The 21091-nt window shown below is 48.1% G+C and overlaps 1 protein-coding gene across 1 annotated transcript in view; it reads left to right on the top strand.

The window, feature by feature from the left end:
* Positions 1-21091, top strand: part of gpc3 (glypican 3) — a 139888-nt gene that overhangs the window by 60077 nt on the left and 58720 nt on the right. Inside the window, exon 3 of the mRNA XM_056277264.1 lies at positions 19818-20503. Within this exon, the coding sequence (XP_056133239.1) occupies positions 19818-20503 (686 nt within the window). The remainder of the gene's footprint in view (positions 1-19817; positions 20504-21091) is intronic.

A 21091-nucleotide genomic window follows, 5' to 3' on the forward strand; every position in this document is an offset into this window, starting at 1 on the left:
TGACAGGGTTTGCCTATATCCTCTAGTGACAGGGTTTACTGGTATCTTGTAATGATAGGGGCTACTGATATCCTCTAGTGACAGGGGTTACTGATATCCTGTGAGCGGCAATGTACAAACTGTCGCTGTACTTCACCCGAATTGACTTTACCCGTGTTTTGACGTATTGATCAATGTCATATTGATCAATGCGGCAACCTTGCGCTCTCGCCATCTATCAAGGACCTCTTCGTTTCATCCCCCCTTTTCTTGTTGTATCTTAAATCCTTGTTACGTTGTTACTGTCTGACGGTCACTTAAATGAAACATTTTACTGTTTAGTGCTCTCTGCCCCCCCCCCCACACACACACACAAACATGTCCATGCCAAAGTCGCTTGTTGTCTGTCTGCATGTCACTTGTGCCCCGATTTCACAGGCGGACATGCCACTCTTCCTTCCCGGAGGCAGTTGATTCATTTGAAATGTGTTTCGTATGTTTATTTTTGAGGCCTCTGTTTCACCAGCAGAGCTGGACATCATGGAAGATGGGAGAATGAGGCGACAACATGTGAGAAATGACAGGGCTCAGATCACAGCCTTCACACTGTGATCTGTTGCTTCGTTGTGAAACCCTGGACGATGTCCTTCAACATGGCAGTTACAGAGCGGCAATGAGTCAGACTGCGGCAAAAATAAACACGTACGCGCGGGCGCACACACACACACACATACACACTTCAGTTTATCTTGGTACCCTTTGACAAAAGATAAGTGAACTTGAAAATGATAATGCCAGGTGCTAAAGGATACTTCAGCATGAGAGAAGCTTGCCAACACAAAGACTTAAACTTGTGGTTATACAGTTCCAGGAATCTATAAATACACATACAGCAGTTTTAATAATAAAACTACATATCAAATGGAAAAGTAACAGTTTGCAAATATGCTAAATTCCAACAATATTTATTGGATATCATGCTAAAGTAACGAGACATTGGCCCTTTTATTCCTCTATGAAATTTCACTATTGTAGGAAAGTAGAGACGGACAATTTCTCTCATTGACTACACGAACGGCCCTGTGATGGATGGCCTGGTGGCCTGTCCAGGGGTGTCTCCCCGCGTACCGCCCAATGACTGCTGGGATAGGCTCCGGCATCCCCGCAACCCCGAGAGCAGGGTAAGTGGTTTGGATAATGGGTGGACTACACGAACGCGTGTGTCTTTTGTTCTCCTTATACAAAACCAACAGCCCGAGCAACATAGCGCTGCTCCAACCAATCATCGTCATAGCTCACCCCATCAACACTTTCTTAAAGCGGCCAGAACTGATTATGGTGAATTATTTCCATAGAGTCTGCTACATACGCACCCCCCACCAGAAATCACCACAATACAAAAAGGCAGCATGGAGGGGGATGGATGGCCCAGCCACAACGGCTTTGCCGTACAGGTGTGGAGACTTGAGTGCCCACAGGAAAGGCCTTAGGGACCCTGCGGTGGCATGGGGGTAGGGGGGCGCCCCTCGCCGTGGGGACTGGGCAAGTCCAACAGGTCGGTCCAAGTGAGCCGGTTTGAGGTGATCCAATGAAATGCGCTCTGGCTTGTTGCCGAATTCCACGACAAAGTGCTTGTTCTCGGTCTCCAAGATGCGCAATGGCCCATCGTAGGGAGGCTGCAGGGGTCCACGGTGGGCGTGGTGGTGGATGAAAACGTATTCCGCCGACTGCAGACTTGCAGGATGTGAAACTATGGGAGGCCGTGTTGCGAAGTGGGGACTGGTGTGAAAGCTCTGGCGTTATCCAGGAGTGTGGTCCGTTGATGGGCTGCAGACCAGGGAGCCGTGGTGTTGGGGACGAAATCCTCTGGGACCCACAGCGACTGTCTGTAGACCAGTACAGCGGACGAGGACTGGCGGTCCTCCTTAGGGGCGGTCCTGATGTCCAGCATGACCCAAGGGAGCCTGTCAACCCAGCTGCTATCCTTGAGGCTGGCCTGAAGAGCGGCGTTCATAGAGTGATGAAACCGCTCACACAACCCATTGGTCTGCGGGTGATACGCGGTGGTGCTTCATGCCTATGCTCTCTGCGACTGCATTCCAGAGCTCAGACGCAAACTTTGAAACGGTGCCGAACCGGGCGACCCAGGTCCCTATGAATGCCCGGGCTATGTCGGTGGACGTCATCGATGACAGTAGGATGGCTTCTGGCCATCGAGTGGTCCTGTCCACCATGGTGAGGTGGTAAATAAAACCGTGGGAGGGGGGCAGGGGGCCCACTAGGTCCACGTTTACATGGTCGAACCTCCTTTCATGCACCAGGAACTATGCCGGGAGGGGGGGGGGTCTGGTGTGGCGGTGTACTTTATAGAGCACTGACACCCCACGCAGGTGTCAGCCCAGTCTCTCATCTCTTTTTTGAGCCCGTGCCAGATGAACTTGGCCGCCACTAGTCTTTGAGACGGCTTTTTGTCAGAGTGGGAGAGGCCATGGACAGCGTCGAAAATACGGCGCCTCCAGCCAGTGGGAATGATGGGCCGGGGCTGACCCATGGAGACGTCGCACAGGAGTGTGGTGCCAGCATCGTAGAAAGCCACACCCTCTAACAGCTGTCCTGAAAGCCTGCACGTCCGCGTCGGCGGCCTGGTCAGCTACCATTCGGGCATAGTCAAGACCCAAGTGGACGGTCCCCGCGAGGCAGTCGGTGACAAGGTTGGTTTTGCCAGCAACATCCTGTGCATCTGTGGTAAACTTTGAGATGTAGGAGAGCTGTTGTTGCTGGCGGGCGGACCACGGCTCAGCCACCTTGGCCATGGCAAACATCAGTAGCTTGTGGTCCACAAACACCATGAACTGGCGGGCCTCCAGCAGGGAACAGAAGTGTCGAACAGCGAGGTAGAGAGCGAGGAGCTCCTGATCGAAGGTGCTGCACTTCTGTTCGCTGGGGAGGACTGTTTGCTGAAGAAAGCGTGCCGCTCCCAAGTGCCATTCACCCACTGCTCGTGCACTGCCCGACTGCGTAGTTCGAAGTGTCTGTAGTAATGGTGAGAGAAGCGTTTGGTGACGGGTGCGCCAGCATTGTTGCGTCAGCCAGAGCAGTCTTAGCATTCACAAACGCCTTGTCCCTCTCCACGGACCAGTCCACAGCATGTTTGGTGGCCTTGCCTTTCAGGGCCTCATACAGTGGCCGCATGAGTTGAGCAGCTCAGGGATAAAGCGGTGGTAAAAGTTCACCATGCCGAGGAACTCCTGTAGGGACTTGACTGCGAGCGATCGCGGGAAGTTCATAACGACGTCCACCTTTGACGGGAGGGGTACCGCCCCGTCTTTGGTGACTCAGTATCCGAGGAAGTCGATAGTGGTCAGTCCGAACTGGCACTTGGCTGTATTGATGATCAGCCTGTGCTGGCTGAGCCGCTCGAAAAGAGTCCGAAGGTGGGACAGGTGTTCCGGTGGGACAGGTGTTCCGCTTTGGAGGTGCTGGCGATGAGGATGTCGTCTAGATAGACGAAAACGAAAGGCAGGTCCCGTAGCATCGAATCCATAAGAAGCTACAATGTCTGCGCGGCGTTCGTGATATTATGTCAATGGCCGGAGCGGAATCTTTAGCCGCCGGGAGGGCAGATTTATTAACAAAATTAAACAAGGAAAAACACAAGAATAAAGTGTATTGTGCGTTGTTCGTCTTGTGTGTCTAAACTATGTGTGTTGACCAGCGGGTTATGTGTCTAGGGCTATGTGTAAGTATTTACTCTACATGTGGTGCGGTATGTAAATGGCGTGTCCAATTGATGAAATGTGCATGCAGGCAAAGGTGTCCGTGATCCAAGAGAAGTTTGCGCGTGGTTTCCCAGGGTCCGTAATCCGTGAGCGAGAGAGAGAGAGAGAGAGAGAGAGAGAGAGAGAGTCCTTTAGAGGTCCAAATCCAAAAGCAGGGAGTTCCAAGTGAAAGGTTAGGGTCAGTGGGAGAGGGCAGAGCTCGAGGGATTCTTGAGGAACCAGGGAAAACAGGAGTAAACAGGGCACCAGAAGACACGAAGGAAACACGAAGGAAAACTTGGGTTGGCAATTTGACTAGAAGTCACGAGTAAACTAGGTAAGCTAGACAACGTTACTGACTGTCGCTTAAGCACATTCTGACGACGACACAATCGGTTGGCTGGGGTCTTGTAGATTGGTGATTGTACTGATGTGTCGTAGGTTAGTTTACATTATTATGACAGTGACCCTCAGAGGGGTCACCATAAACTGATTTACGACACATCAGTACATCCCCCTCCTTAACCTACGACACATCAGTACAGTGATAAGCTGATCACTCGCAGGTGTGGTTTTGTAGATAGAAGTTGTAGATTGTAGACAGGTGTGTTGTTGTTAATTGCGTCTACGCGACGCTCTATGAGCGCACGCAGACGTGCCTGGTATTTCAGAGACAGACGATGGAGATGTGCTTCGTGACCTTACGGTGGAGGCAGAGGGCCGAGAAAGGGGCTGAACCACAACACTTGAGACCGAACAGCATGCGCAGGGACTCGAACAGTCCAAATGGGGTGATCACCGCCATTTCGGGGACAGCCAGTGGGTGGACGGGCACCTGATGGTATCCAAGGACGAGGTCCACTTTGGAAAAGATGACTTTTCCAATCTGGTGGGCGGGAAAATCCTGGATGTGTTGGACTAGGTAGCGGTCCGGTGCCGTTGTATTGTTGAGTTAGCGGTAATCACCGCACGGGCGCCACCCGCCGCCAGGCTTCGGGACGATGTGGAGGGGTGAAGCCGACGGGCTATTGAAGCGGCAAATGATGCCGTGACGCTCCATATTCTCTAGCTCCTCCCTGGCGGCGGTGAGCTTGGCCGGGTCGGGGCGCCGAGCTCGAGCATAGACCGCTGGTCAGTGGTGGCGATGTGGTGCTCCACTCCGTGCTTGGCGGTGGAAGACGAGAAGGTGGGCTGCGGGAGGACCGGGAACTTGTCTGTGGCGGAGAGCATGCTAGACAGTCTGATGGAGTCCGCTCCGCTGAGAGTACGCACATACGAACTGAAAATGACAGCATCGGTCGAGCGTCGGTTTTTGACATCCACCAGCAGACCAAAGGCGCATAGGAAATCCATGCCGAGGAGGGAGACGGCCACTTTTGCCGTGACAAAGTCCCAACCGAACCGCTGTCCTCCGAAACACAGCTCCACAAACCTAGTGCCATAAGCGCGAATGGGGCTGCCGTTAGCGGCTTCCATTGGGGGGCCATATCCACAGGACAGGATGTCTACTCTCGATGCGGACAAGACGCTCCTCTGCAAGCCCTTCTCGCACAGGAACCGCCATCCAGAAATGGAGCCGTTGGTCCTTCTGCCGTTGAGGATCTGTTGTTGCGGCGGCGACTGTTGTTTCTCCAGGCAGTGATGAAAATGTTTGGGCAGGAAAAAACGCGGCCGCGCAGTGCTGTTGACCAGCTAGGAAACATTTAACAGACTCCTCGGCCAGAGCACGACAGTGAGTGATGGCGATGTTGGCTTACTGTCACCGAGGCCCTGTAGAGAGAAAAGCCGACTGGCCCACTCAGCGTCAGAAAGTTCAAACGTTTTCAACAGGTGAGCCTTGAGTGTCTCATATTTATCCTGCTGCGGAGGATTTTTGAGAAGGCTCGCCACTCTGGTTGCTGTTGAACTGCCGAGAGCCGACACCACATAATAATATTTTGTGGCGTCCGCGGTGATTTCCCGCAATGCGAACTGCGCTTCTGTCTGGGCGAACCAAGCCGAGGTTGACGACTCCCAGAACTCCAGCAGCTTGAGAGAAACTGCATTAGTCATCATGTTCAGGAAGAGTTGTCTCTGGAAACGTCCAGCAGACATACGTCGGGGTCACCAATGTAGGAATTGCAGGAAAGTAGAGACGGACAATTCCTCTCATTGACTGCACGGACCCGTGTGTCTTTTATTCTCCTTATACAACAGCCCGAGCAACATGGCGCTGCCCCAACCAATCATCATCGTAGTTCACCCTGTCAACCCGGAAAGACTTTTGTAAAGCGACCAGAACCTATTATGGTGAATTATTTCCACGGAGTCCGCTACACTATAAATAATAAAAGAGTAGGGTGGCACGGTGGTGCAGTGGTTAGCGCGGTCACCTCACAGCAAGAAGGTCCTGGGTTCGAGCCCCGGGGTTGTCCAACCTTGGGGGTCATCCCGGAGGGGGTCATTCCAGGGCGTCCTCTATGTGGAGTTTGCGTGTTCTCCCCGTGTTTGCATGGGTTTCCTCCGGGTGCTCCGGTTTCCTCCCACAGTCCAAAGACACTGAGGTCAGGTGAATCGACCATACTAAATTGTCCCTACGTGTAAATGTGTGGGCCCTGTGAAGGCCTGGCGGCCTGTCCAGGGTGTCTCCCCGCCTGCCGCCCAATGCCTGCTGGGCTAGGCTCCAGCATCCCCGCGACCCCGGTTGGGATAAGCGGCTTGGATAATGGATGGATGGATGATTTAAAAAAAAAAGAGTAATCTTGCATTTATCCCATCACACACTCATGTAGTTTCCCCCCCCCTTTTTCTCACCAATTGTACCCGGCCAATTACCCCACTCTTCCGAGCCGTCTCGGTCGCTGCTTCACCTGCTCTGCCGAACCGGGGAGGGCTGCAGACTACCACATGCTTACTCCTCCTCCATGTGGAGTCGCCAGCCGCTTTTTTTTTCACCTGACAGGAGTTTCGTCAGGGGGGCGTAGCGCGTGGGAGGATCACGCTATTCCCCCCAGTTCCCCCTCCCCCCCGAACAGGCGCCCCGATCGACCAGAGGAGGCGCTAGTGCAGCGACCAGGACACACACCCACATCCGGCTTCCCACCCGCAGACACGGCCAACTGTGTCTGTAGGGACGCCCGACCAAGCCGGAGGTAACACGGGGATTCGAACCGCCGATCCCTGTGTTGGTAGGCAACGGAATAGACCGCTACGCTACCCGGACGCTCCACGCTCGTGTAATTTTAACTTCATCCCAGTCAATGTGAGATCGGCATGTTAAATAAAAACTTTGCCAGGCAATCTCACCTGAGTTTTTAGCTACAGGTCAATTTCCAAGTAGGTAAAAGGCAGACACAAAAAGTTGAGCTTATTTTTCATCCTTTGAAAGTTCTTTGTCATTGATGTAACGGACCACACTCCCCACCCTACCGCTCCAAATAAGCTGCTATCTGTCGGTTCGTCTGTTTATCCGGCCCTTTTTGTTTCTCTTTCCCTGCGTCTCTCTCCGTCTCCATCGCTCTGATGCCCCTTGTCTCTCCCTGTCTCTCTCGCTGTGTGCCCATCTGTTTCAGGAACTTCCGAGACGCAGCAGCACAACCTCGCCGTTCTCCCTTTTAAAAGAGCGGTTCACGTCGGTCCATCCGTGTTTTATCTCTCTCATACGCCCCCACTTCAAAAACAAATGGGCTACCGCCTCATTGTTATTTGGAGCTTTGTGAAATGGCAACGCTGATATTTCACCTTATAACATTAGCTTATTTTTTAGTACCGCTGAGTTAGGCGATTGCATGGGAGTGATGAGTGATGTGTTCAAGGATGAGTGTGACAGATAGATCGAGGGTGAATGAGTGGGAGAGTGGAGAGGGGAGTTCAACATAAACCACACAATCCAGTGATGCATATTGGGTTATTAGAGCCCGGGTGCTTGATGTGGAGTGGAGTACTCCGGCTATGTTTGTCATAACCTTTCTCATCTCTGCCTCATCTGTCTGAGCTCTTCACTCTAAATGGGCTGTGGGCTTTTTATCCTTGTGCTCATATTGCAAATCAGCAAGAGCCGTGTGTACTGTCTGCATGTGTGTGTGTGTGTGTTGTGTGCAAATGCATGTGCACTAATTTTTCTCTATGTGTGTTTGCCTTTGTACTCGTGGCTCTTTGTCTACCTCTATATCTATAAGTTTGTGTCTGTGTAGGATCTGTGCGAGGCATTTGTTGGAATAGCCTTTTGCTCAGGTATCCGCCGTCTCACCGCTAGAATTCCTGTGAGGGTGAATACGTAGCTCTGTGTATTTCGTCCGTGAGACAAGCGTTTGATTGGGGTGTCGGGTCTCTCTCACCAGTCGCTGCAGTGGGTTTTGGCGAGAGGAGTTCTGCGCTGGCGCCAGTCTGCTCCAGCTGCCTTTGACTGCAGCTTCAAAGCCTGCCTTTCTGAATATGTCTCTCCAAGCGAACTGGCAGCGTTTGCTGTCCCCCCCCTCCCCCCAACTCCCCCAAAGTGCTCTCTACTGTGTTCTTCCAGTTCGCACTTGCCCTGCTGTCCGTCCTACCTCATTGAGTCCTCTGCTGCTGTTCGCCATGCCCTCTAACGGCGCCTGTCTGCCAGGCTGAGACAAAATGGAGCTCAACTTTGACCTTAGCCAGAAACCACAAAACCAGAGATCAATGGAGTCAATGGTCCAATGCAGAAATATGGGAGCAAAGGAAGCGGCCTGCCATGTTCTTCATCAGCTACGAGCAGCAGGATTGGTCCATGTGTGTGTGTGTGTGTGTGTGTGTGTGTGTGTGTGTGTGTGTGTGTGTGTGTGTGTGTGTGTGTTTGCATGCATGTTTGTGTGTGTATGTGTGTGTGTGTGTGTGTATGTGTGTGTTTGGTGTGAGTGTGTGTGTGTTTGGTGTGACTGTGTGTATCCAGTATTTTTTGCACATAATTTTGTAGGTGTAAGAGGTAGGAGTAATTCTGCTTCTGAGATCGAACCCTAACTACTTCAGAGACTCAGCTCCAGTAAGTGTTTGCAGTTAAAAAAATGTTCATATTTGGATATTGATTTGATAATATACAGAAAAACCACTGCAGGGTTTTATAGAGTTGGTCTAGGGCTCTAGACGTCACACCTGAATCATGCCTTATGTTCTTGCTGTTGTTGCTGCCAAATATTCGCCCACATTTTCATCACCTTGATTTCCACTGTGCGCTGTGTGTGTTCGTATTCGTGTGTGTCTGTGTGTGCGTGTGTGTATATTTCTTATTAGGTGCTCTCTAACAGATGGGGTAATCTAATACATGTCTCATTTCTGCCCTGCTGTCCATTGACCCTCATGGTCGAGCGATGCTATCTAGGTCTTACTAGCATCACGTCTGCTTTGTTCCTGGAATTGGCCCACCCCACCCTGCCTCACTGCCCTTGTCCCGTAAGCCCCAGGCACCCACACGCCAACCGATGCCAGCCCCGGAAAAAGGAGCCGCTCTCAGGTGGGGCGCCTCTCCTATTACCCAGGACAGGTCGTTTTGTGGTCCATGATTGAAATGTGTGTGGACGACCTGCCTGTTGTTTACAGCCTGCGGTGCAGATGAACAGACAGCGTCACATTTCCATAAATGAAAGAAAAATCTACGGACAGTTATGTTATTGTATGTGTGTGTGTGTGTCTCTGTGTGTGTGAACAGTGGACATGCACATGCCTGCATTTGCAACTTCAGAATGACTTGTGTGCGTGGCTCTGTGAAAGGTGGGTTTGCCAACTCTCCTCCCGGCTCCCTGTCTGTGTCCTGGACGAGTTCAGTTCTGTCACCGGGACCAGGTGGCAGTCACTCCTCCATCCCTCTCTTTGGCAGCCAGAGGTGACATTTCATCATTCAAATGGATTAGTCTCATTGGCTGAGTAATTTATCGACGCCTGCCTCTCCTGGGGATAATGAGTGTGCGGCCTGTTGACTGATGACACAGCACACTGAATGTGTGCCGTCCCAGCGTGTCCACCATAGTCAGCGGGATCAAGTTGTTCGTATGCCACTGAGTTGACTCAGGCAACAGTCAAAATGACGGCCTTATGGAGATCAAGCACATTCACATGACAGGACTTTCTTAGCCTGTGCCAAAATGCTGTTTCATCTTACCATTGCTTGTCAGTCAGATCCTCTTCGTGTCAGTGATAAGTTATTGAGCTCCCTGTCCCAATGCATGGCACAGAAGCTGCCTGGATTTACTTGACACAGTGGTTAGCCCGAAATCTAGCTCTCTGATATGAATATCAAGGCTGCGTTTGATCAGTGTGTGATTACGGTTTAATTGACGTCACTTATTAATGATTCGATGGAGCAGAAAAGGGGATACGCCTCTCACAATGAGAACGCATCCCAGTAGCAACATAACACACTGCTGACTTTTCCGTGTCATCAATGACAATGGGGCTGAGTACTTGTTGAATATTGAACTTCATTCAGAATATTGGAAATCCATATTTAAATTCCCCGGGCAAGTTGAGAGCAATGACGTCCATGGAGAAAACATCAGTATGCTCACAAAAGAAGTGAGCAGAGAGAAAAGGGAGCGGGAGAGAGAGAGAGATGAGTTTTTCGTTGGCACCGTATCGGCTGATCTGCCTCTGAAAGGTTTTCGTCTCAAGGGAGAAAGGTTTTTTTTTTCCGATAGCGACCTCTGCTTCCATTTATATGAGTGTGCTCCTGACAATACAAATGCTGCTTCTAATTTCAGGTGCTCGCTGATACCGCATGTTAATGTAGCGCTGCTCTGTTAATGTGTGCTGTTGCCCTCCTACAGCTGTATCAGTAGTGTCACAGGTCCCTGACACACAGTCCCTCTCTCCTCCATTAGAGGACACCTGATCCCGCTCAGACTTTCAGAGACAAAAGGGGAAGAGAGCAACATAACGCAGGAAATGGGCCCGTGGTGGTTCTCTCTGTGACCCAGCCTACTAACAGCCACTGTATTGCATTTATGAAGAGGCCTCTAGTCTTTCCTTTTTATCATTATAAAGTGGCCCTCCCTCCCCTAGCGGTGTAAGAGATACTACAGGTACCATCTGCACTACAGACATTGATTGAAGAGGCTGTCGTATAAACAGAGGAAGGAGGAGTATAAACGGGTTTGAGGCTGGTGATACGTGTTGTTAATCTACTGCCTTTAATTTATTTCACCGTCATGAATGATAAGCTTTGTCGGCTTGTAGATTGTTGCACGTTTGTTTGTATCCTTGAGGACCTGTGCACGTTTGTATATCTGCATCTGTCTGCATGTGTGTGCACATATATGTGTATGTGCATGCCAGCATTAGTATGCATGTGTGTGTGTGTGTGTGTGTGTGTGTGTGTGTGTGTGTGTGTGTGTGTGTGTGTGTGTGTGTGTGTGTGCTTGTGAGCACGTGTGCATTATTGTGTGTGTGTGTGTGTGCGTGTGTGTGTGTGTGTGTATGTGTGTGTGTTTCTCCTCCTCCCGGCCTGTCCCTTTTCCTGGCTGGTATTCTGCACATCTGTCTGTTCATTGATCACAGGGGGAAGTTCTTTGCCGGCACAGCAGGACGGCCCAACCCTGAATATCTAAACAGATATGCACTGGCACCAGGTATCCTCATATACTCGCCCAAACGTCCTCATATATTTTGGTTTACCTCTACTTATCCCCGGTGAGGTCTTACTGAGGGTGCATGCTCTTATTCAGCACCGCTGTGTTTCATGTTCACACAGTTGTGCACATTCACACCTGGGTGTGCAGGCACAGTCTTCTAATGGTGAATGCTAAAGGTGATGTGACCACAGCAGTTATTTTTTTAGGGTGGGGAGACTATAACTTATTTACGTTCCACCAAATTGAGTTTGCTAGCTGGCATATAGTATACACACCTACATACTCAGAATTGCAGATACCCAATCTCACTCACTCACACACACACACACACTGACACATTCAAGTAAGTTAAAGTCCAACTTTATTGTCATGTTCATGTGTATTGGAATACAATGACATTCTTTTGCTCTGGCTCTCTCTGCCTTAACACGAAGGACACAAGGACAAAGGACACACCGTCCCAAAAAAACAAAAAACAAAACAAAAACTACAGACCTACATAGACTATGTACACATGAATTCATACATTACATACACAATAAAGAAAAGTACATGATAGCAAAACAGTGTAAGGGTGCATATGGGTGCGTCAGCTGTTCAGCAAGCTGGCTGCCTGTGGAAAGAAACTTAGTGAGCACTTGAAGAAACTGGAAAAGGTGAGCGTTATCACTTTGTGATTTAGTATTTTTCCAAATTTTCCACTCAGGCTGTGGAGTCTCATCTTACCTGCTAGAGACACGAAGAGAAAGAAATCAAACTAGCCGAGAAAGATGAAATGAATAACAAGCATGAAATGAGGCACTGTTATAAAATGAGAGCTAATAATTTCTCAAATGTGTCCAGTGGAAACGGAAAACGCTGTCAAGCCTTTCGTCTTCAACAGAAGCCATGTGCTGGACTAGTCACTGTGAATTTTTTTTTTTTTCATGGACCGGACACCTACAAACCTTACAAACGTGAATGTGCCTGAGCGACCATGTTTAGATTGATCATGTTTGTGAGTGATTATGTGAGAAATCTATCTGCGGACTGTGGGGGTCAGTCTTGGACTGGGGAACATTGCTTGAACCGGAATGTAGGCGTTTCTCTTGCTGATGTGGGCGTGCGTTGTAGTTTGGGGGCGTGTCTTGTACGTTACGCCCCTGTCTTTCAATCCGCGGACAAAATACTGCAATCAAAATTATTGATGTGTTTTCAAAAGCTTCAGGTCTCTGTCTGAATTTGAACAAATGTGAGTTATTTGCTTTAAAAAGCTGTGACGTAACCTCTATTGATAATATACCGGTGAAGGGAAATGTTAATTATTTAGGCATTCTTGTAATCAAGGATCAACAAGACAGATGCCCTCTTAATTTTAGTCCAGTGATTAGAAAAGCGGAAAATAAATGTAATCTCTGGTTACAAAGAGATCTGTCCTTGAAGGGACGTGTCCTCCTATCAAAAGCTGAAGGTATCTCTAGGCTTGTTTATGTTGCATCCTCTCTTTTCCTTGATAACAAAACTGCCAAAAAAAAAAAAAAACGGACCAGTTGCTGTTTAATTTTTTGTGGAAAAATCGTATACGTTACATCAGAAAATCTGTAGTTATCCAGCCATCTTGACTTTTTGGACTTCTCTACCTTGAACAACGTGTTTAAGATTAACTGGTTAAAGCATTTTTTGAAAAATGACTCTTCCATGTGGAACTTCATTCCCAAATGTGTTTTTAACCAAATTGGAGGGCTCCCCTTCCTATTGGTATGCAATTATAAAATAAACGAAATACCAGTTAAACTGTCAAATTTTCACAAACAGGCTTTATTGGCGAGGGAATTAATTTACAAGCACAATTTCTCACCACAACGTTATTATATCTGGAATAATGGGGATATATTTTATAAAAATAGGATTATATTTCAGAAGACTTGGTTTGACAGAAACATCTTTTTAGTGAGTCAGCTGATTACCCCAGAAGGCCATCTTATGAACTACAATGAATTCATCTCTCATTTAAAATTTTCTGTCACAATTAAGGAATTTGCTCTGATAATGGGAGCTATTCCTAATGGTTCTGTAATTTTGTGCAAGGGTTTAGTTCAAGAAGATGTTTCTTTGGTTAATCCTGCTGATTCTCCTTGGGGGAAAATGTGTTTCTCACCATTCTGCAAGAATAATAAAGCTATTCACTCTTTGTTTCAGAGTGAGGTCGTCACGAAGCCTTATGCCACTACTTATTGGAGCAACTTTGCTAAGAATATTCCTTGGGCAAAAGTGTGGTCATTCACTCACAAATACTTTATTAGGTAACACTTTAGTATGGGGAACATAGTCACCATTAATTAGGTGCTTATTAGCATGCAAATTAGCAACATATTGGCTCTTAATTGGTTCTTATTACGTCTTCATTAATGCCTTATTCTGCATGGCCTTATTATACAACCAGTAAGCCATTAACTATGAGTTATCCCTCTATAACCTCAGAATTATTGCTTATTAGTAGTACCATGTCAATATGCTTTGCTTAGTATGGACTTTATAAGGTGGTAGTACCACAAGAACAGCTATTCTCCCTTACTAACACTTAATGAATATGGTCTGTTCTTACATAACAAAACATAAAACTACAAGTGTTCATAGTGTTAAATTACTCTAAATTAATTGTTTGTTACTTAGAATATGATCCCCATACTAAAGTGACATCTTGATCATTACTAATTCACTAGTAATTACGTTTTTTTACTTAGAATATGTTCCCCATACTAAAGTGTTACCCTTTATTATTAATAAAATGTGAGGTTTCCTTTAAAATTTTTACATAAATGTTACCCTGCAAATAATTTTCTGAAGAAATTTAAGGCTGATACAAATATAAATCGTTCTTTTTGCTCACCTCATCCAGAAACGGTGCCCCATCTTTTTTTGGCATTGTCAATATTCTAGGACTCTATGGAAAGATGTTTCAGAATGTATTAGTGACTCCTTATACATGGATTTTGCATTGTTTTATGAATATATTATTTTCGGATTCTTTGACTATGACAATGAATTTGAGGAAAGAGCATATATCATAAATCTATTGATTATTCCAGCTAAATTCTATATACGTAAGTACACGTTTACAAACCAAAGACCCCTTTTTATTGTTTTCTATAAAGGTTTCGAACAATACATAATAAGTATTAATTCTAGTGCCAATAAAAAAGCTCAAAAAAACTGTAATGGCATGTGTTCGCTGTAAAAATGTGAATTGTGATCTTAGCTGTTCTGTCTTAAATGTTTTTGCTTTCTTTTCCTTTTGATTATTTTTATTTTTTTATCTGGCCTACCCCTCTGGCATGTTTGTTTGTACTGTAGTCATTCGTGTTGTAAAAATGTGACGTGTGTAGTACAACTTGTTGTTAAAGTCAATAAAGGGGGAGAAAAAAGATACTGTTGGATGACAGGATTGGGCCGCTGGATCACCTGACCAACGGCGTCACTGACGTCACACGATTGGGACGTCACACTGACGTCACACGGCTGGCCAGCTGTACAACTGCAAATGTATGTCAGTCGACGACCGGGATTTCACACCTACCTAACCGCCGGTTTTTAAACTCTATATTCTGTCAAGATAAATACCCAATTGAGATATTAATGCATTATATATGTTAGTATGTCTGTTGTGAAACTGACACCAAAATTAACATTTTAACAACTACAGTACTCTTTTTTTTATTTCTGATTTTTCCCTTTTTTCTCACAATTTAGTGGCCAATCGATCCCTATTTTAGTTCTAACACCCACCCTCGTACTTCATGCGTTCGCCAACTACATCTCTCCGGCCGGCAGTCCCGAAGGAGACGCCTCCCCACCTTAGTGACAAGGCGAATCCAGGCCGAACCACTGCTTTTTCCGACACACACAGAGACGCATTCATGTGACAAACACAAGCCGACTCCGCCTCCCTGTCGAAGACAGGGTTGCCAATTATTGCTGCTTCATCGAGTCCGGCCATAGTCGGATCTGGCGAGACCGGGGCGCGAACCCCGATCCCTAGTAGGCAACTGCATCGACACAAAGCCGATGCTTAGACCGCTACACCACCGCGGACCCTACAATACAATTTTTAAACAATTTAAACTTCAGAAAGACATGGTCGAACTTGAATAGCAAAATTGAAAAAGAGAAAATATTACCTGAAAAACAAAACGGAAAACACATATTACTACTCAAACAAATGCAACAAGGCCTATAAAACGTGAAATGTAAAAAAAAGAACTGATAACAAATATCAAAACAGTCCCAAACAACGACCGGAACTTTAAAAACTACTAGAAGGACTGCTGCAGTTTAAAACTCTATATTCTGTCAAGATAAATACCCAATTTTCGATATTAATGCATTACTTATGTTAGAATGTCTGTTAAGAAACTAACTGACCCTAACATTAACATTTTAACAACTTTTAATACTGTTTTTCAAACAATTTAAAATAGCCGCTGTCCAACGCCTGTAAATACTGCAACGTGTCGGTGGTAGTCACGGTGTGTCTGAAACGGCAGACAATAATCAAAAATCAAATTTAAATTATTTCTCTTCACTGGAGAATGCTAGTTTATTTTCTAGGACAGAACAATGAACTTCGCGAAGGAAATTATGCGACCAAAACACGTCATAAATAGTGACATGACGCACACCATCACGCGCAAATTACGAGACAGTCATGTTGACCGTCCATGGTGGTTTTAGGTAGATCTTATTGTACCATTTTTTGTGCGATTGATCTAAACCTCATTTAAATGCAAATATATGCAATTTTAGGAGAATTCGGGGTGCGGCAGGTCTGTATCTTTTTTTCAAAACGTTATCAAACTTTGAAAATCCAAAACGGCCATAATGACTGTCTTGGTTTTTCTAGGCTTGATTCCACCAGAATGCGACGCAGCCGCCAGAGCTAATCAGCTAATCTAGACAATGCTTGTGATTCAATCAGAACACTTCAGAAGCGTCCTAGAAGTGACTCTCCGCTCTGTTGCACTAAAAATACGCGCATAGTATTATCTTTGATGGAAGCCAGTCAATCTACACAGAACAGATCGAGCCGGACACGAAGTCAGTTTTCAAAATACAACACCCTGTACAGCCTCCCGATCATAAATCACACAGCCCAGTATCACGCCAAAGCGTGTAATACACCCGCCGGTCCAATGTGTCAGTGTCACGGTTTACCACGCGTGAAAAGTACACGCGTGAACGTGCAGTGCCAGCAGGGGGCAATGATTAACTCAATGCCAGCAACTCCCCACGGAGGAAAGGTGTCATGGGTGTGTGATCTTGGTCATCGGGGCTCTCCCATCTCCTGGTTGGTGTTTTAGTTCACCTGCGCCAGTGTACCTGAGTGACTCTGATTGCTCGGCTTTACTGACCTCTCCTTTCTCTGATTGGCTATCCAGTTCCTGCCCTGTACTGCGCACCTGTGCCCAGTCTCCCTCCCCTTTTTCCGATCGGCTGTACGGACCCTGCACACGTGCGCTCAATCTCCCTGATTGGTCTCCCCTGTGCACATATACGCCCCTTGGTTGCTCAGGCTCTTGGTCGGTTCATATCACACACTCACTGAGACACTCTCGGAGACTCTTGATCGCCATGCCATTTTGTGTGCGTTCTGCTGTTTGTAAGTGTTTTTGTTATTAAAGCTTTGTTCAAACCCAGCTTGTCCTTGCTGTCTGCATTTGGGTCCTCTCCTGCTCCCGCCCATGACAGAACGAACTGAACGAGTATGGACCCAGCAGACCTGCTCAGCCTGCCATATACGTGCGAGGATTTTGGAGTGTCGAGGGACACTTTCCTCCATGAAGAGCCTGCCTTCTTTGAGCGTCTTACCGTATTCTCGAAGCAGGACCGTGAGGTAGCCCAAGAAATGGCTTTCTTCAGGTGGAAACTCCAATGGAATCCGGTTCCTCCCAAGTCCTGCACGACGATGTCCAAGCTGCCCAGCGCCCCTGAGCCTCAGCAGCCCAGAGCCTCAGCTGCCCAGCGTCCCCAAGTTCCAGAATGGTCTGTCTGTTGCTGAGCTGTTGGCCGTCTTTGCCGACGGGCTGTCTGTTCCTGAGCCCATGGCCGATTTTGCCGGCGGGTGGTCTGTTCCTGAGCCGTTGGCCGCCCCGCCTCCGCAGTCTGGTCCCCGAGTGGCCCTTCCGCCGCCTCCGCAGTCTGGTCCCCGAGCGGCCCTTCCGCCGCCTCCGCAGTCTGGTCCCCGAGCGGCCCTTCCGCCGCCTCCGCAGTCTGGTCCCCGAGCGGCCCTTCCGCCGCCTCCACAATCTGGTCCCCGAGCAGCCTCCGGGTCATCCATCGGTCTGTCCGCCGGAGCTGCTCTGCCCCTTGGTCCTGTATCCTGGTCGCCCTCCCGATCGGTTCGAACCCTCAGGCCATCTGCCTGAGATCCCTGGCCGCATTCATCCTCCCCCTGAACCCCTCCGTCCATCCTGCTTGGTGCTCATAGCCCATTTGTTTGGGACGTCTGGAATCCGTCCTGTCATGGGTGTGCGATCTGAGTCATTGTGGCTTTTCCATCCCCTGATTGGTGTTTTCACCTGTGCCTAAATGACCGGTTTCACTCACCTCACCTTTCTCCGATTGGCTGTCCGGTTCCTGCGCACCTGTGCCCAATCTCCCTCCCCTTTCTCCGCCCATGTCCTGTGCAGCTGCGCTCAATCTCCCTGATTGGCCTGCCCTGGGTATATATGCCTCTTGGTTGCTCGGTGGGTTCGTCTCACACACTCACTGAGACACTCTTGGTCGCCTGATTGCCACGCCATTTTGTGTGCTTACCTGCTGTTTGTGTTTTTTGTTATTAAAGCTTTGTTCAAAACCAGCCTGCCCTTGCTGTCTGCATTTGGTCCTCCCCTGCTCCCGCATACAGCATTTTCCAAAATCCCTGCCTTTAACTCTAAATCGTCGCCCCCTGCTGGCACTACACCTTCATACACGTGTGTACTTTTCACGCCTGAGCGAGGCAAACCGTGACACTGACTGACATGTTGGACCGGCAGGTGTATTACACGCTTTGGCATGATACCGGGTTGTACTCATCAACATTACTTCATAACCTGGGGCACCAACATTGACTGTAGGCTTCAGAAAATTATAAAACATACATTAAAAAGAAAAGCAACCATTTAACTGCGTAGCCTACTTACCCATGATAGAGGTGCAAAAATAAAGGACAAATAACCAAATAAGTCAACAAAATCGGGCAGGCAAAATGCTCCACTTCTGAAACACTCCTGTTGGGGTATGAGGCTATGCGGAGGACGGAATAACACTGCGTCGCGCTACTTCAGTACAAGTTAACAACACATATCATTACTGGGACCACTACAGAAAATTGCAGATGAATCTTTAATATCCAGGAATTCACATTATAGACACTACCACTGTCTATCCCTCCAACAAATTGGCCACAATTTCGATCACTGACCATACCCGGTCCATATAGCTAGCCATAGCTATATATAGCTACTAGGTTTTGACCTCGTCTTGCTTTTGGTATCCCCAGCTTTTCACCTATCAAGGCTTTATTCCACTGACTCTCAGCTCCCCTGCTAAGTTCCATAATAGAGCTTTTAAATCTCCTCTCTTGTCGGGTCCTCGCTCTTTTTGCCGCGGGGTCGATGATGGAGCTCTCCCGTCTTTGCCACCTTGTTGATAAGACTTCACTTAGTGCCTTGAGACACCGCTGATTATTTTCTTGCACCGCACTGGCCGCGCAGCCTCCCCCCTGCCTGCTTTGTATGCCTTTTCCCTCTGCCGATATCCTCATGGCCAGGGTTCTTCAGAATGACTTATATATTGAGATTAATACCCTCCTTTTAAGTGACTAAGACTCTGTGTGCTCCTCTGTAGTGTGCTCTTTTGTAGTAGTGAAAAGGTCAAGCTCCAAATCTTGGTTCCCATCTGATGCTGAAGCTTTGCGCTCTTTATTTTACAAGTCATCATCCCAGGCGATTTACATGGATGTGTGTGTGTGTGTGTGTGTGTGTGTGTGTGTGTGTGTGTGTGTGTGTGTGTGTGTGTGTGTGTGTGTGTGTGTGTGTGTGTGCTTGTGTGTGCAAAGCCATTAGAGAAAACAACAGAGGAAAAGAGCGATAGAGAGGAAGCGACGCTGTGTGTAGGAAGGTTTCTGTGGCTGTGCTGGTGAGGACAGGGTGGGTTTGTGGGGAATTTGCATTTGTTTACATGTTTGATGTTTCAGTGATAAATACTCTGCCCGTTGTTGACAGCTTGGCTCAGCTGTTGTGATTGTTGAGGCGCATCATCACGCCGTGAATACAGCAACTTTCAAACAGAGATGATCTAACTTCTCCCCCCATCTCCTCTCTTCTCCCCATCTACTGTGTCCATCTGCCTATCTACTCTCTCTCATCTCTCTCTCTCTCTCTCTCTCTCTCTCTCTCTCTCTCTCTCTCTCTCTCTCTCTCTCTCTCTCTCTCTCTCTCTCTCTCTCTCGTTCTCTCTCTCTCGCTCTCGCTCTCCACTCTCGCTCTCTCACACACAGAGGCTTTTGACCTGGTGCTGCGTCATGGCCGTAACTCCACCCTGGTGATGCTGAAGTCGGAGTTTCCAGGTCTTGCCGGCGGAGCTCAGGGTTCAGTCGGACAGCTCTTCTTGGATGTGTCGCTCTACATCCTGGGCTCAGACTCCTCGGTGGACCACATGGTGGCAGCCTTCTACGCCCGCCTCTTTCCTCTCGCTTACCGCCACCTGCTTGGGGGCGGGACTTCCCCTTTACCCGACGAGTGCTTGAGAGGGGCCTGGAAGGACTCGGGGGCATTCGGCCCCTATCCCAAACTAATGATGACCCGCCTGTCTCGCTCCCTGCTGGCCACAAGGGTCTTCCTGCAGGCACTGAACCTAGGAATCGAGGTTGTCAATACCACCGACCACCTACGCCCGAGCCGGGATTGTAGCCGCGCCCTGCTGAGACTGTGGTATTGCCCGCACTGCCACGGCATGTTGGGACCCCCGGCCTGCAGAGGTGTCTGCCAGACAGTCATGCAGGGCTGCCTAGGGGGCGCAGCGGAGGTGCAACCCCACTGGAAAAGCTTTGTGGAGGGGCTGGGGAAGCTCGCCGGCGCCATGGGAGGAGAAAGGGATATGGAAGCCGTGATCCTCAGGCTGCCTTTATTGATAAAACTGGCTCTCAAGCACGCCGTGAATGCACGCAGCCGCCTCAGCACCCTGGTTAGTTCGCCATACATTAAACTCTCGTTCACTTACTCACCCTGTCAGTCACCCGCTCATTCACAATTACACGACAATCCACGTATGCATTCAGAAAAAGGGGAAAAGAGAAGAAGAAAAGAGTGATCTAGTTGTGTTTCAGTGACCACTGACAGGCATTACAGGAAAAAAATTGTTGTTTTATATATATATATACTCTACTGGGGAACATGAGGGTGCAGATATATCGACAAATTAACAATCAAGACAAATATTTGAAGTAGGAAACATACACCCACACACACACACACACACACAGTTCATCAAGGAGAGAACTGGTTCATCGGGTGATTTTTTTCTCTTAAAGGTTTGGCCATAATATTTTCAAGAAAAAAATGAACTGCGTTGGGACAGGGAGAAGAAGAGATTTAGAGAAAGAAACAGAGCGAGAGAGACAGAGAGAGAAATAGTGTGAAATCCATGGTTGTTTTTACAAACATGTATTTCAGTCAGACAGTGGCTCTCAGCACATCTCGGTGAAAACCCAGCACCCCCATCAGCAGTGCCGACCCTGTGATGTGTGGTTTAAACTGTACAGCTAGCTTAGTT

The sequence above is a fragment of the Lampris incognitus genome, chromosome 1, assembly GCF_029633865.1.
Source record: "Lampris incognitus isolate fLamInc1 chromosome 1, fLamInc1.hap2, whole genome shotgun sequence".
Lineage (NCBI taxonomy): Eukaryota > Metazoa > Chordata > Actinopteri > Lampriformes > Lampridae > Lampris > Lampris incognitus.